A 16,902-nucleotide genomic window follows, 5' to 3' on the forward strand; every position below is an offset into this window, starting at 1 on the left:
ATGTCGCAGGATTCCTCCAAGGGCAACCCCAACACCAGCTCAAGGACGCCCCAGCAGTGCCCTCCTTCCCAGGTCTGAGGTGCTCCCCACCCCCCATTCCTCACAGGCGTTTCCAGCAATGGATGCAGCTCTCACACATCCTCTGCTTCTGCAGCGGAACCAAAAGAACAAGCTTAGGTTCCTGTTTGCACTGCAGTGACAGGTCCAACACCCAGCCCTGATTTCGGGCCCTGACCCAGGTCCTCCACACAAACAAGTGGCCCACTGGGGAAAACTCACACTCATTCCCAAGAGCTCGAGAGCTGATGGAGTGACCCACCGAGAACACTGGGGATCCCGGGAGCAGGAAACTCCGCTGGGAGCAGGGGTCTTTGGGGACCTGCCTCCAGGACAGGCTGGAGTGTGTGAATACAAACATGAAGGCCACGGCAGGGAGGCAGAGTGGGTTAAAGAAGTTAACACAGGCTGGCGTGATGGCTCATGCCTGTAATCCCAGCACTTTGGGAGGCCAAGGCAGGTGGATCACCTGAGGTCAGGAGTTCAAGATCAGCCTGCCCAACATGGTGAAACCCCATCTCTACTAAAAACACAAAATTAGCGGGGCGTGGTGGCAGGCACATGTAATCCCAGTACTCAGGAGGCTGAGGCAGGAGAATCACTTGAACCTGGGAGGTGGAGGTTGCAGTGAGCCATGATCACACCATGGCACTCCAGCCTGGACAACAAGAGCAAAACTCTGTCTCAAAAAAAAAAAAAAAAAAAAGCTACAGTCAGGATGAGCAGAAGGAACTGAAGGGCCCCTGAGAAGCAGTCTGTGTTACCCTGGGAGGCTCCATCCACTGCTCTCAGGTCCTCCTGTCCATCCCACACCTACTGCAGGGATCGCAAAACGAAGACCCCAAAGACACTTGCCTCGCACATGTCCGACTTTTTGGGCCCTGGGCTGCTGGAGTCAACGCTGGCCCCCTCTGCGGGGCTGTGTGCACGCATCCGACTGCTCATCTGAATGCCACCTTCCTCTTCTTCCGCCTGCTCGCCCTGGCCAGGACTGTCCTCATTCCCAGCCCCTTGGGGAAGTGGGGCGTGCAGGACCTCTGTGCAGAAGAGAGTGCGGGGGCCGTGGAGCTCACAGAAGTGGCAGAGAGCCACGATGGCATTCATGGTGCCTTGGAGACTGCAAGAGGCCTGCAAAGGACAAGGGAGATGTTAGCTCGCCAATGCCTATTCACCCCATGAAACCTCCCCAGCCCCTCTGGAGCACAGGGAGCACCTGGGTGCCATGGTTGCCTGCCCAGGAGAGGCCACCCGCCAGTTCCCCATCCCCTTGCTTTGCCCCAGTGCTGCACTGGATGCAGGAGAGAAAAGAGGAATAGAGACAGGATCTTCCCACGGGAGTCACAGGAAACAGAGGAGGGGACGATGTGGACCAATGATAGCACAGCTGGAGTTGTGACAGAGCCAGAGTCGCAAAGCCAACGGCACAGGGAAGGAATGTCCTCGAGTGACATGAACTGCAGCCAAACATGGCAAACCCCATGGGAACAAACAGATAAATGGCCACAGGGAGAGAGTCCTCCACACAATACATATCTGCTGGGCACCTGCTCCGTGTGAGGCGAGGTGCTAGGTGACACAATGCTTCTCTCCGCAGCTTATCTCCTGCAGGGGGTGGGGGCGGACACAGGAAAACTGCTTCCTGCGAGAGGCCCGCGTGGGGAATGGCCAGAGGAGGCAGGAACCTGGAAGGACTGGCTTATGGGCCAAGCAAGGGATGAAGGGCAGGATGGGTGCTGTACTGCCGGAGGGGTGTGTAGGGTCCGGTGTTTGGAGAGGAGCAGCAGACAGGGTGGAGGCTTTAGGAAGCAGATCTTACAGCTCCTCCAGGCCACTGAAAGACCCTGGATATGTTATCAGAGACTGGGGAGGTTTTGGGGATTCTGATGAGACATGAGAGAATGTGAATTTCACTTGAAAAGGTTGTCATGCCCATGTGCAGAAAAGATGGCAGGGGGCCAGGGTCGAGGTGGGGAACAAGCTGAGGCACCCTGCTGACTGATCTGAACAGGAAGGGACAGTGGCGCGGGCCAGGGTGGCAGATGGTGAAGCGGCACAGTGTGGGTGGGGGTGCAGAGTGCAGAGTGCAGAGGAGGAGTGAGCAGGGGAGGAGGCTCAGTGAGGGCCTGCCAAGCCTTCGCAGGGACGGGCCACTGCAGCAGAGCCAAGCGCTGCGCTCAGGGCTGGCACTTGGGACCTCTGTGGAGTGCAGCCCTTGCAGGCTCAGAGGTGGAGAAGGGAGGACAGCTAGCCAAGGTGACCAAGCACAGGCAGTGAGGCCAGAGGGGAGCTCCAGGGTCACCCTGGTGACCAGGTGAACAAACTACTTTAGCAAGGTGGGACTGGATGTCACACAGCCTTAAAAAGGAAGGAAACCCTGCCACAAGCTATGGCACGGCTGAACCTGAAAGACATTACGCCAAGTGATCTACACTGGTCACAAATGGATAAACACTGTAGGATTCTACTTAAATATGAGGTACCTAGAGCCCTCAAAGCCATAGAGACAGAGAGCGGAATGGCAGCTGCCAGGGGCGGAGAGGGAAGAGCAGGGCTCAGTTCTGGAGATGGAAGGTGGCGATGGCTGCACAGCACTGTGAACATACTTCATGCCATGGCACTGCACGCCCAACAGTGGTTCAAATGGCGCATTTTAGGTCATGTATTATTTCACCACAATCTTTTAAAAAGGGGGAATGGTAACCTGCAGAACAATGATGAGGTCAAAGGTGACCTTAACACAGTTTCCGGTGGAGAAAAAGCTCACAGGAGTGGGTAGAGAGAGCCCTTTGGAGAGTTTCTGTGGCAGAGCCAGCAATGGGACACCTGGTGCAGACACGGAGTCAAGGGAAGCCCCAGGCTTGGCCACAGTAGGGCTGGGACACCGGCGGAGCCTTGCGAAGGCCAAGGGCAGCTACAGGCACAAGTCTGAGGGACACCATGCACACACTGCAGAGGGCTGGCCGCGGCGGCATCCACATACCTTCCTAATGGATGCAGGAAAGCCAGAGAAGGCTTTATAATGGGGGTGTGTCATGGGGTTCTGACAGGCAGAGAAGTTCTGGAAACGAGACCGCAGAAGCAAAGGTGCACAGTGAGGACAGCCACAGCCAACAGCCTAACACGTGACACAGCCTGACACATGCAGCCAGACCCACACTGTCCATACGGTGGCCACAGCCACGTGTGACAACTTAAATTTAAAATGTAAATTAGCTAGGAGAGGCCAGCACAGTGGCTCACGCCTGTAATGCCAGCGCTCTGGGAGGCCGGGGCGGGTGGATCACTTGAGGTCAGGAGTTTGAGACCAGCCTGGCCGACGCGGTGAAACCCTGTCTCTACTAAGAATATAAAAATTAGCCAGGCGTGGTGGTGTGCACTGGTAGTCCCAGCTACTCAGGAGGCTGAGGCACAAGAATCATTTGAACCCAGGAGGCAAGGTTGCAGTGAGCTGAGATCGCATCACTGAACTGGACCCTGGGCAACAAACTGAGACTCGGTCTCAAAAGAAAAACCCCAAAACAACAAAAACAAAACAAATTAAAACAAAAAACTGGCCGGGCGCGGTGGCTCAAGCCTGTAATCCCAGCACTTTGGGAGGCCGAGACGGGCGGATCACGAGGTCAGGAGATCGAGACCATCCTGGCTAACACGGTGAAACCCCGTCTCTACTAAAAAGACAAAAAACTAGCCGGGCAAGGTGGCGGCGCCTGTAGTCCCAGCTACTCGGGAGGCTGAGGCAGGAGAATGGCGTGAACCCGGGAGGCGGAGCTTGCAGTGAGCTGAGATCTGGCCACTGCACTCCAGTCTTGGTGACACAGCGAGACTCCGTCTCAAAAAAAAAAAAATAAAAATAAATAAATAAAAAAATAAAACAAAAAACTTAGCTGGGCGTGTTGGCAGGCACCCATAAACCCAGCTACTTGGGAGGCTGAGGGAGGAGAATTGCTTGAACCTGGGAGGTGGAGGTTGCAGTGAGCCAAGATCACGTCACTGCACTCCAGCCTTTATGACAGAGCGAGACTCCGTCTCAAAAAAAAAAAAAAAATGTAGCCTGGAGTGGAGGCGCATGCTTGTAGTCCCAACTACTCTGGAGGCTGAGGCAGGAGAATCGCTTGAACCTGGGAGGTGGAGGTTGCAGTGAGCTGAGATTGCACTACTACACTCCAGTCTGGGCAACAGAGTGAGTGAGACTTCATCTCAAAAAAATTAAATAAATAGGCCAGGTGTGGTTGTTCATGCTGTAATCCCAGCACTTTGGGAGGCTGAGGTGGGCAGATCACTTGAGGTCGGGAGTTTGAGACCAGCCTGGCCAACATGGCAAAACCCCATTTCTACTAAAAGTACAAAAAAATTAACCAGGCATGGTGGCACACACCTGTAGTCCCAGCTACTCAAGAGGCTGAGGCAGGAGAATTGCTTGAATCCAGGGGGTGAACGTTGCAGTGAGACAAGACTGTGCAACTGTACTCCAGCCTGGGTGACAGCGAGACTCCATCTCAAAAAAAATAAATAAATAAAATAAAATAAATAAATAAATAAATAAATAATAAATACATTAATAGGACATAAGTTCAGCCCTTCTGTCTCACCAGCCATGTCCTGAGTGTTTGCTAGGCACATGCAACTCATGCCACCCCTCTGAACAGCCCAGGTCACAGAATATTTCTGCCTTCACAGAAAGCCCCATTGGTCAGTCAGAATTGCTTGGGACGATGAAGAATCATGTAAGTTTCTGAATGTTTGACTGAGTAGTGGACACTGGCCAGGACCCAATGCCTCTTCTCTTCTGGGGAGCCCCCACCCCCATTATGGATCCAAAAGTCAGATGTTCTGTCTTCACTCCTGATAGGCAGGCTATGGACACAAACAAGACATGGCCTGCCAAAACTGCTAACTCTAGGAAGAAGCGAAGTCAGAATGTGCACAGTGGGTGGGGTGGGGGGGCTGCAATCGGCCTCTCTGCCAGTGGCCCATGCCTAGAACTGCTTCTCCAGCGTGCCCATGAACGCTGCCACCCACCTGACGTTTCTGCAGTTGGCTGCTCAGCTGGCACAAGCTGCTCTGGCACCTGTCCTCCTCCCTGAGATACAGCTGAGCACGAGCGGTCACACTGGGAATGGCAGAGGCAGACAGAAAACAGACATTTGAAGAGAACCTTAGCTGGGCTGGCAGTGAGGCAGGTGTGGGAGTCAGAGAGGGAGACCCTGGGTATGGCTGGCAGGGAATGGAGGGCTGGTGCTCTGTAGGTACACTCTGAGAGGGAGGCAGGCAGGCAGCGGGAGAGGAGACACAGCATTTAACAGACAGCAGAACTTCTAGCTGGAAGGCCCTGAGGACTCAGCAAAGATGCAGGCTGCAGGACAGAAGAGGGCAGGGCTGGGGACAAAGGTCAGGAATGCTCCACACACCTTCACCTGGCTTACTCCTCACCAGTCGGCCTCCACTTGCAGGTCCCCTGCTCAGAGGACCCCTTGCCAGCCCACCAGAAGAGCTCCCCTCCAACCTCCCCTGCCCTGCTTTGAGTCGTAGTGCTCCTCATCGCAGAACTGCGCCTTTGTCCAAAGTGCATTCCTGACACACAGGAGGCACCAAATTCACGTGTTAGATAAATGAGAGGACTGAGAAGTTGCCCTTGGAAAGATGACAGCTGTTGCCAAGAAAGGGACAGAAACTAGGGGCGGCAGAGGTTCAGGAGCCACAGCTGTGGGGAAGGCCGGAGCCCGAGTCTAGTGGCACAGGAACTAAACAGACAGAGTTTCAATAAAGGGCCCACAGGGCTCACTATGGTGAGTGGCTTAACAATCTACTGCTCAAGAGGAGATGGGGCAACCACTGATGGAATAAGGGGTAGCAGGACCCAAAGGAAAGGTAAAGGCATTAAATCCCGAAAAGGGAGGCCACGCCTTCCTCTGAGGCATCGGGGAAGAGAAACAAGGTTCCTTCTAGCAAGACAAGCACAGGACAGCAAGCCTGGGCCAAGTCTCAGCCCACCTGCAGAGCACCCACACTAATCTGACATTCAGCAGAATCACACTTCCACCGTCCACACCAGACCAGCACACACGAGGCTGCTGCCAAATGGGTCAGGCATGGTGGCGGCAGACATCCTTGAAGACCTGGCGTTTTCTAGGTAAGAGAAAAAAAAAATAAAGCTAATTCTAAGATTAGAGGCCTTCGTAGCATGAAAAATAATGGGAGCAGTTTACAGCCAGTCTCAAATAAGTATATCTCCGATGAGGATGTAGACACTCCCCAGGGTTCTGAATGGCTTAGTAGGCCTCTCACCTTCTGAGCAGGAGCTGATATTTTAGATGACTCTTGCACCCCTGAAGCACTCTAACCCAGTATTTGATCAAGGATCTCTGTATTTATTTTTTCAGAGATAGGGTCTTGAGGCCAGCTCAGTGGCTCATGCTTGTAATCCCAATACTTTGGGAGGCCAAGGCAGGAGGACTGCTTCAGCCCATGAGTTCCAGATCAGCCTGGGTAACAGAGTGAGACCCTGTCTCTGCAAAAAAATTTTTTTAAAAATTAGCCGGGCCGGGCACAGTGGCTTACGCCTGTAATCCTGGCACTTTGGGAGGCCAAGGCAGGCGGATCACGAGGTCAGGAGATCAAGACCATCCTGACTAACACAGTGAAACCCCGTCTCTACTAAAAATACAAAACAAAATCATCCAGGCATGGTGGCAGGCACCTGTAGTCCCAGCCACTCGGGAGGCTGAGGCAGGATAATGGCGTGAACCCGGGAGGCAGAGCTTGCAGTGAGCCAAGATCATGCCACTGTACTCCAGCCTGGGCGACAGAGCGAGACTCCGTCTCAAAAAAAAAAAAAATTAGCCGGGCATGCCTCTAGTCCAAGCTACTTGGGGGACTAAGTTGGGAGGGTCACTTGAGCCTGGGAGGTCAAGGCTGCAGTGAGCTGTGACTTTATCACTGCACTCCAGCCTGGATGACCGAGCAAGTCCCCATCTTTCTTTTTTTCTCTCTTTTGAGACCAAGTTTCACTCTTGTCGCCCAGGCTGGAGTGCAATGGCGCGATCTCAGCTCACTGCAACCTCTGCCTCCCGTGTTTAAGTGATTCTCCTGTCTCAGCCTCCCGAGTAGCTGGGATTACAGGTGCCTGCCACCATGCCTAGCTAATTTTGTATTTTAGTAGAGACAGGGTTTCACCATGTTGGCCAGGCTGGTCTCAAACTCCCGACTTCAGGTGATCCACCCACCTTGGCCTTCCTAAGTGCTAGGATTACAGGCGTGAGCCATTGCACCCAGCCAAGTCCCCATCTTTCTTACTCTTGGTTATAAGGGTGTGCTCTGGCAGCATCTATATCACACCAACTTACCCTTCAGGCCATAGGCCTGGCAGTTTCCTTCTCAAGCAGGAGAGGGAAACCAGAGGCAATGTTGACAAGCCACTTCCCAGCATTCAGCACCAACATGGGCTATTCTTTTTTATTTTTTATTTTTGTGGCAGGCTCTCATTCTGTTGTCCAGGCTACAGTGCAGTGCTGTAATCTTCGGATCACTGCCACCTCCGCCTCCCAGGTTCAAGCGTTTCTCCTGCCTCAGCTTCCCGAGTAGCTGGAATTAGAGCCACGCGCCACCAGGCCCAGCCAATTTTTGTATTTTTAGTAGATATGCGGTTTCGCCATGTTGGCCAGGCTGGTCTTGAGCTCCTGACCTCAGGTGATTGTCCCGCCTCCGCCTCCCAAAGTGCTGGGATTACAGGCGTGAGCCACCATGTCAGGTCAAAACATGGGCTACTCTTACTCGTTTTTCCTTTTAATGAAAAGCACTTGCCAGGCTCAGTGGTTTAAGCCTGTAATCCCAGCAATTTGGGAGGCCGAGGGGGGGATCACCTGAGGTCAGGAGTTCGTGACCAGCTGGGCTAACATGGTGAAACCCTGTATCTACTAAAAATACAAAAATTGAAGGGCGGGTGGCTCATGCTTGTAAACCCAGCATTTTGGGAGGCCAAGGCAGGCAGACCATGAGGTCAGGAGTTTGAGACCAGCCTGGCCAACATGCTGAAACCCCATCTCTACTAAAAATACAGAAATTTGCCAGGCATGGTGGTGGGTGCCTGTAATCCCAGCTACTTGGGAGGCTGAGGTAGGAGAACTGCTTGAACCTGGGAGACGGAGGTTGTAGTGAGCCGAGATCGCACCACTGCACTCCAGCCTGGGCAACAAGAGCAAAACTCCATTTCAAAAAATACAAAATACAAAATATAAAAATTAGCCAGGCCTTGTGGTGCGTGCCTATAGTACCAGTTACTCAGGAGGCTGAGGCAGGAGAATCGCTTGAACTTGGAAGCAGAGGTGGCAGTGAGCCGAGAACACACCACTGCACTCCAGCCTGCGTGACAGAGTGAGATTCTGTCTCAAAAAAAAAAAAAAAAAGAAAAGAAAAAAGCACTTGTCAGACAAGAGCTCTGACTCTGACTCCACGGATCATGTATGCCAGAGACCCAGGCAGCCCCTGAGAGAGAGGGAGGTGCCCTAGAGAACATTTAGCTTTGCGGTCACCGGAGCCTGCCCTCACCAGCCAGGTGACACCAAATGTTACTAGACCTCTCTGAATACCACCTAAGAGCTGAGTAACAGATGCCTCTCAAGATTCACATTACACATAGAATCAGAATTCTGGGCAGCGTGAGGTCATTCTTTACTCACTGGTCAATCCCAATCTCTAGGAGGTGTTTGCTTAAGAAAACAAATTGATTTGAGGCCGGGCGCGGTGGCTCAAGCCTGTAATCCCAGCACTTTGGGAGGCCGAGACGGGCGGATCACGAGGTCAGGAGATCGAGACCATCCTGGCTAACACGGTGAAACCCCATTTCTACCAAAAATACAAAAACTAGCCGGGCGAGGTGGCGGGCGCCTGTAGTTCCAGCTACTCAGGAGGCTGAGGCAGGAGAATGGCGTAAACCCAGGAGGCGGAGCTTGCAGTGAGCTGAGATCTGGCCACTGCACTCCAGTCCGGGCGACAGAGGGAGACTCCGCCTCAAAAAAAAAAAAAAGAAAAAAAGAAAACAAATTGATTTGAATATGTCTCATGAGTCTGTTTCCAGCAAGCTTTCCAGAACCCACAGAGGAAGCTGAAATGCCCTGGATGACAGTCTCTTCATCATCATACCCAAAGACAGTATTCAAGTTCCCTGATGTGGTAGAGTGTCTGTCCATGTCCTCCTCCCACAATAGCTGAGTCCCAGACCTGGACAGTGACCTCACCACCACCCGTGGTGCGCCCTGACCCTGGCCCATTTCACCCCTACTTCCTATGGTCTTCTCATAGCACCGCGGAGAATTAGAGGCCACTAAGTAAGGGCACCGTAAATAAACAAGGCACTATAACGGATCTTAACCAGCAGTGGACACACAGCTTCTAGAACTAGTCTTCCACTGGGGAGCCTCATTAAGTCAGCAGCTGGGATCCCAACACGCCCAGGGTGAAAAGTTCTGCAGGGGATGACTGCCAGCTCAGACCCACTCTCACTGTGGCTCTATTTCCACCGTTTCCCTGGATTTCCATTCACAGAGCTCCCTGACATAGGACACTAGAAGGGCAAACACAGTGTCACCTGCCACTATTACTCAATTACTTGATGACCACGGTGATAATCTGGCACTAAACTGGTTGTGGCCAAAGCCTGGAGAGCCAGAACCTACTTCCAGCAAGTTCCTCCTTGCCCTGCGTTCCCATTTGAAGAGACTGCTGCTGACCACACCTTGGACTTCAATCCACAAGCCAATCCATTCTTTCCAGGTGACAAGGACGCGTCTGACAGTACTCTCCACTGGAGAGAAGCGCGGTCTTCCACCCTCCCTGGAGGACACGGTGCTACCCTATTAGCTCATCAGAGGACCCTCCTGAACGCCAAACTGAGAAAAGAGGATGACACACACCCTCTCCTCCAGAGCGAAGAAAAAATCTGGGAGAAGGAAAGGGAAACAGTCCCGTTTCATGGCAAGATCAAATGAGACTAAATCAACGACCCTAACCCGGGGTTTGAACCCAGGTCACAGTCCTCATCCCCATAGACTTGGTTAATGGGCGTGCCCCCAACCTATCTTCAAATCTCAGGGTCTCGGCGACGCCCTGGACTCTGGCCCTAAACCCTCCCCCATTACTGGTCCACCTGGGACCAACGCAAACTCGGACATGTCCCTCCGCCAAACCCTCAGACCCCCGCCGACCTGCTCCCCGATTCGAGGCCCGCGGGACACCTGGACTCGGCAGCCGGGGTCCCGCCCCGCCCCTGACTGCGCTGGGTAGGTGGTCGCTGCGGGTCCCGGACAGGCGGTATCACACACAGAGCCCCCGAGCCCACGGCAGGAACGTCAGCCGGGGTGGCGAGGCTCTCAAGCCCCGGTTCGGGCTCTCGGGGAGCTAGCAGAACCAGGAGCTACCACACTCACTCGCGGTCCCACAGCCCGGCAGAGACCGAGGCGCGTGACTCTCTGGGCCGTAACACTACGCAGCCCTGCGGTGGGGGTGCAGGAGCCGTCCGAGCACGTCTTGCACCGCGAGGAGAGCCGAGCCTCGCCAGCTCCCGCAAGCCCAGGAACACAGTCCGAGTACGGCAACTCCGAGGGCTGACGGGGAAGCAGGGGCCGCTGCCCGACAACTACCCTTTTCCGCCGCCCCTATTCCGCTGCCCCCCTCGGGGAAGTTCCCAATGGTTCAGACCGCACCGGCTGGGGATGCTGGGGGAAACCATTTTATTAAGCGCGGGAGTATACTGAAACTTAAAAAGCATTTCGAAGAGATTTGAGGGTAAATATAACCAACGTAAGGCTCCCTGTCCACATAAAAGAGAAAAATAAAGAAAAAACGTTATAAGGGGTTGTCAGGCTTTTTTTTTTTTTTTTTTTTTTGCTTCACCAATAGTTTTTATTACATTGCTGATGGAACCCGTCCTCTCCCTATATTGAGAATATGGAAGGTGCGGGCGACAGCCGTCACGTGATGCGGGGAAGGCGCGGCGCCCGGGGGAGGTTGGTTGCGGAACTCGGGATCGGTTCGCGCCCGCGTGTTTGGTATTCGGTCTTCCTCCTTCAGTACGTCTTTCTTAAAAATGTGAAAATCGGCCGGGCGCGGTGGCTCAAGCCTGTAATCCCAGCACTTTGGGAGGCCGAGACGGGCGGATCACGTGGTCAGGAGATCGAGACCATCCTGGCTAATACGGTGAAACCCCGTCTCAACTAAAAAATACAAAAAAACTAGCCGGGTGAGGTGGTGGGCGCCTGTAGTCCCAGCTACTCGGGAGGCTGAGGCAGGAGAATGGCGTAAACCCAGGAGGCGGAGCTTGCAGTGAGCTGAGATCCGGCCACTGCACTCCAGCCTGGGCGACAGAGCGAGACTTCGTCTCAAAAAAATAAAAAGTGTGAAAATCAGTTATTGAATAATATTCTTCTTTTGAGATGGAGTTTCGCTCTTGTGCAGCGGCGCGACCGCGCCTCACTGCAACCTCCGCCTCCCGGGTTCAAGCGAGTCTCTTGCCTCAGCCTCCTGAGTAACTGGCGTTACAGGTGTCCGCCACCACGCCCAACTAATTTTTTTGTATTTTTTGCAGAGACGAGGTTTCACCCTGTTGGCCAGGCTGGTCTTGAACCCTTCACCTCAGGTAATCCACCCGCCTCGGCCTCCCAAAGTGCTGGGATTGCAGGCTTGAGCCACCACGCCCGGCCTGAATAATATTTTTTAAAACTTGAGCCCCCATTACTATATTTATCTACTTAGAAGTTAATTGGAAAGACATTAGTTCGTGATGTAGTGTGGGTCCTTGCAGCGAAGACCGGAGAGAGATGGGAATCGGAGCCTGACCCGCCTGCGCGCGCTGCCCCCTGGGGTGCGGCCGCCTGGGAGCCTTCCGCTGCAGCAGAGGCTGTGGTTGCCGCAAGGTCTCCAGAATGTGCTCACCAGGAATACAGTAGAAAAATGGGTGGTTCTGTTTTTGAAATCACAGAGGTCACTTTTTTTTCCCCCTTTAAATTTCCTTGTTTTGGCCGGGCGCAGTGGCTCACGCCTGTAATCCCAACACTTTGGGAGGCCGAGGTGTGCGGGTCACGAGGTCAAGAAATCGAGACCATCCTGGCCAACAGGTGAAAATCCGTCTCTGCTAAGAATACAAAAAAAGTTACCTGGGCGTGGTGGCGCACGCTTGTAGTCGCAGCTGCTCGGGTGGCTCAGTTAGTAGAATTGCTTGAACCCGGGAGGCAGACGTTGCAGTGAGCTGAGATGGCGTCTCTGCACTCCAGCCTGGTACAGAGCAAGATTCCATGTTCTGTTGAAAAAGGGACACGAGAAAAGAACGAAATTGCAGCTTGTGTTTTCTGCCGTCTTATAGTAGCCTGGTAAAGATTAAGGAATATGGGGTGGCGTTACGAGGTTAGGCATTGCCTTTATGTGTTTAATTATTCTTATCAAGTGAATTCCTCCAGCTGTTGGACAGCTCAAACTTAATTTATGAGGAGGTAGTAAGTTACTACAGGGTGATTTTATTTTATTTTATTTTACTTTACTGTATTGTATTTTACTTTATTTTACTTATTTTATTTTATTATTTTATTTTATTTTCAGTTTGTTAGTGGAGGTCACCACCTTGCTCAGATTATCCTTATTTCCATGGTGATAGGCTACTGGAGTAAGTTTATTCAACCACTGCATTTTCAGTAAAAGGCAATGTGCATTCACCACAGCTGGGCTCAATTTAGGCCATTAACATCTTTCCCAACACCACTGGCTTCAGCCACCTACCTCTTTTGGAGGTACTTTCTCAAACCTATAAATATTTTTTTTTTTTTTTTTTTTTTTTTTGGGACGGAGTCTCGCTCTGTCACCCAGGCTGGAGTGCAGTGGCCGGATCTCAGCTCACTGCAAGCTCCGCCTCCTGGGTTTACGCCATTCTCCTGCCTCAGCCTCCCGAGTAGCTGGGACTACAGGCGCCCACCACCTCACCCGGCTAGTTTTTTTGTATTTTTTAGTTGAGACGGGGTTTCACCGTATTAGCCAGGATGGTCTCGATCTCCTGACCACGTGATCCGCCCGTCTCGGCCTCCCAAAGTGCTGGGATTACAGGCTTGAGCCACCGAGCCCGGCTCAAACCTATAAATCTTAAAAACAAAATTAACAACTGCCAAATCTTTGCCTCAGTAAATTGTACCAAAGGTTAGTTAAATTGGCCTCTCATGGGGTATAAACTTTCAAGGATATGCAACAAAAGGGACATCTTAGAATTAGGAAAATGTACCCATTCTCATGGGAAAGACGATCGAAACTCAGCAGTAATGTTCAGAAAGCACAGATATCAATAATGTTCAATTCACAACCAAATGAAATGCAATGCTAATCTCAAAGCTTCTATCCCATAGTGGAAATTGTATGAAATGATTCCAGAAGCTCTGGATGTGTTACTGCCTGGCACACATACAATCCAGAACGTGTTTTTTCCACCACTGAAGTAGGCTCAATCAGTATTAAGATTTCTTGATGCTTTTCTGTCTTCTTACTACTGCTAAACCAAGAGACTTCATTACAGCTAAGTATCCAAACTGATCAATCACTTCCAAGCCATCAGTTGCCAGTACCATAGAGCCAAGTGGTGAGAAAAAATCACATCTCATTCAGAAATTTCTTTGAGAGTTTTTTATATGTACCCTTAGCCACAGGAGCTCTGATGTAGCTGTGGGATAGACCTGGGCTTTATCTTTCAAACCACATGTCAATGACTCTTAGTTTCCAGTTTCAGGAAGAAGGAGTGTATTTCATTTATAAGTATTTCAATTTAATATTTTTAATCACGTCTCATCATTTTAAAGTGACTATAATTGATTCCCTGTTACAAAAATTGGAACTAAGCTTTTGTTTCTTCCAGCGACTGGGAAAACATTCCGTTTTTAGATGTTTTGAAGTTTAGGAGTCTGGCCAGCTGCTGAAAGGAAGCAAGCAATGAGTAACATCTCAGAAGGTGAGATTCATGCACAATTTTTTTTTTTTTTGCGATGGGAGTCTCGCTCTGTCACCCATGCTAGAGTGCAGTGGCGCCATCTCCACTCACTGCAAGCTCCACCTCCCGGGTTCAAGCCATTCTCCTGCCTCCGCCTCCCGAGTAGCTGAGACTACAGGCGCCCGCCACCGCGCCCGGCTAATTTCTTTTTGTATTTTTAGTAGAGACGGGGTTTCACTATGTTAGCCAGGATGGTCTGGATCTCCTGACCTCGTGATTCGCCCACCTCGGGCTCCCAAAGTGCTGGGATTACAGGCATGAGCCACCGCGCCCAGCCACAATTTCTTTTATATATATATATATTTTTTTTGAGACGGAGTCTTGCTCTGTTGCCAGGCTGGAGTGCAGTGGCATGATCTCAACTCATTGCACCCTCCGCCTCCTGGGTTCAAGCACTTGTCCTTCCTCAGCCTCCCAAGTAGCTGGGACTACAGGCACATGCCACCAGGCTCAGCTAATTTTTGTATTTTTAGTAAAGATGGGGGTTTCACCGTGTTGGTCAGACTGGTCTCGAACTCCTGACCTTGTAATCTGCCCTCCCAAAGTGCTAGGATAACAGGCGTGAGCCACTGCACCCAGCCCATGCACAATTTCTAAATTCAGGTTTTAGGTAATTAGACAATCAACTCTGCACATAAGGCATCCGGTCAGTTGCGAGGTATGAATTATTAGTGGTCCAATAAAGGTGATTAGTATTAATATTTCTTACCATAGCAATTTCTGTAAGCTTTTAAAAATTAACCTCTCTCCACCAATTAGAATTCATCTGCTATGCCTTTTGTGTTTTAATCTACTGCTAGGTGACTATTAAATACCAAGTGTAGAAACTTTAACAGTCAACTATAGAGCCAATCTATGGATTCAGACTTATTAAATGTTTTTGCAATTAAAGTTCTCTGATTTCAGCCTTTGATGTTAGGAAAGGATACAGATAGGATTTTGTCTTTGTTCACTATCGTTAAGTAATTCAATTTACTTAAAAAGCCATCACATTTTCTTATTCACACGATACCTGATTTACCTAGTCATTTTCTCTGGCCCCTTTGCAACTGCTCACACTTAAGTGCAAATAACATCACCTTCCACAAAGTGGGTACTAATTCAGGTTGGAACCCAGAAACTTAGGACTTACAAACCCAAAACTTCATTTTTGTTTTGTGATTTTTGTTTTTTTTGAGACGGAGTCTTGCTCTGTTGCCCAGGCTGGAGTGCAGTGGTGCGATCTTGGCTCACTGCAACCTCTGCCTCCCGGATTCAAGCGATTCTTCTGCCTCAGCCTCCCGAGTAGCTGGGACTACAGGCACATGCCATCACGCCCGGCTAATTTTTCATATTTTTAGTAGAGATGGGGTTTTACCATGTTAGCCAGGATGGTCTCAATCTCCTGACCTCGTGATCTGCCCACCTTGGCTTCCCAAACAAAGTGCTGGGATTACAGGCGTGAGCCACTGTGCCTGGCCAATCTGATGGTTTTTAAAATGGGAGTTTCCCTACACAAGCTCTCTGTTTGCCTGCTGCCATTCATGTAAGATGTGACTTGCCTCCCATCATGACTATGAGGCCTCCCCAACCACCTGGAACTGTAAGTCCATTAAGCCTCTTTTGTAAATTGTCCAGTCTCAGGTATGTCTTTATCAGCAGCACAAAACTGGACTAATACAGATGACATGGAGAAGATCTGGCGCCACACCTGCAGTGAGCTGCTTGTGGCCTCAGAGGAGCACCCAGTGCTGCTGACCAAGGCCCCCCTGAACCCCCAGGCCAACAGAGAGAAGATGACTCAGATCACGTTTGAGACCTTTAACACCCGGGCCATGTACGTGGCCATCCAGACCATGCTGTCCCTCTGCACCTCTGGGCACACCACTGACGTCCTGGACTCTGGAGATGGAGTCACCCATGTGGTACCCATCTACAAGGGCTATACCCTCCCCCATGGCATCCTGTGTCTGAACCTGGCTGGCCAGGACCTGACTACCTCACGAAGATCCTCACCGAGCTCGGCTACAGCTTCATCACCACGGGTGAGCAGGAGATCATGCGTGACAAGGAGAAACTGTGTTGCCCTTTGAGCAGGAGATGGCCACCACCACATCCTCCTCCTCCCTGGAGAAGAGCTGTGAGGTGCCCCATGGCCAGGTCATCGCCATTGGCAACGAGCAGTTCCAGTGTCTGGAGGCACTGTTCCAGCCTTCTTTCCTGGGCATGGAATCTTGCAGCATCCACGAGACCACCTTGAACTCATCATGAAATGTGACGTGGACATCTGCAAAGACCAGTATGCCAATACGTGCTGTCTGGCAGCACCACCATATACCAGGGCATCCCGACAGGATGCAGAAGATCACGCCCTGGCACCCAGCACCACGAAGATCAAGATCATTATGCCCCGCCCCAAGCGCAAGTACTCGGTTGGATCGGCAGTTCCATCCTGGCCTCACTGTCTACCTTCCAGCAGATGTGGATCAGCAAGCAGGAGTCAGGCCCCTCCATTGTCCACCACAAATGCTTCTAAACGGACTGTGAGCCGATACATAGCTTTTGCTGCCTGGGTTAATTCCAAAGTATAAATTTGCCCCTGGAGGCCGGGCGCAGTGGCTCAGGCCTGTAATCCCTGCACTTTGGGAGGCTGAGGTGGGTGGATCACAAGGTCAGGAGATCAAGACCATCCTGGCTAGCATGGTGAAACCCCCTCTCTACTAAAAATACAAAAAAATTAGCCAGGCGTGGTAGTGGGCTCCTGTAGTCCCAGCTACTTGGGAGGCTAAGGCAGAAGAATGGTGTGAACACAAGAGGTGGAGCTTGCAGTGAGCCAAGATCGTGCCACTGCACTC

At 51.5% G+C, this 16,902-nt stretch overlaps 1 protein-coding gene and 1 pseudogene across 8 annotated transcripts in view; one reads left to right on the plus strand and one right to left on the minus strand.

Moving 5' to 3' along the window:
* Positions 1–10,507, minus strand: part of FLCN (folliculin) — a 28,468-nt gene extending 17,961 nt beyond the window's left edge. For 2 of the 8 annotated variants that reach the window (XM_030923657.1, XM_030923656.1), the window contains exons 1-2: positions 1,271–3,304; positions 913–1,185 (exon numbers count right to left, since the gene is read on the minus strand). In XM_030923657.1, the coding sequence (XP_030779517.1) occupies positions 913–1,185; positions 1,271–1,588 (591 nt within the window). In that variant the 5' untranslated portion in view covers positions 1,589–3,304. Of the gene's footprint in view, positions 1–912; positions 1,186–1,270; positions 3,305–4,432; positions 4,494–5,076; positions 6,524–10,256 lie in introns of those variants that run through there. The other 6 variants (XM_010370936.2, XM_010370935.2, XM_030923660.1 and 3 more) reach the window with 6 other exon arrangements.
* Positions 10,508–15,682: 5,175 nt separating this feature from the next.
* LOC104668269 lies at positions 15,683–16,583 on the plus strand (annotated as a pseudogene).
* The last annotated feature ends 319 nt before the right edge of the window (positions 16,584–16,902 follow it).

The sequence above is a fragment of the Rhinopithecus roxellana genome, chromosome 19 (genome assembly GCF_007565055.1).
Source record: "Rhinopithecus roxellana isolate Shanxi Qingling chromosome 19, ASM756505v1, whole genome shotgun sequence".
NCBI lineage: Eukaryota > Metazoa > Chordata > Mammalia > Primates > Cercopithecidae > Rhinopithecus > Rhinopithecus roxellana.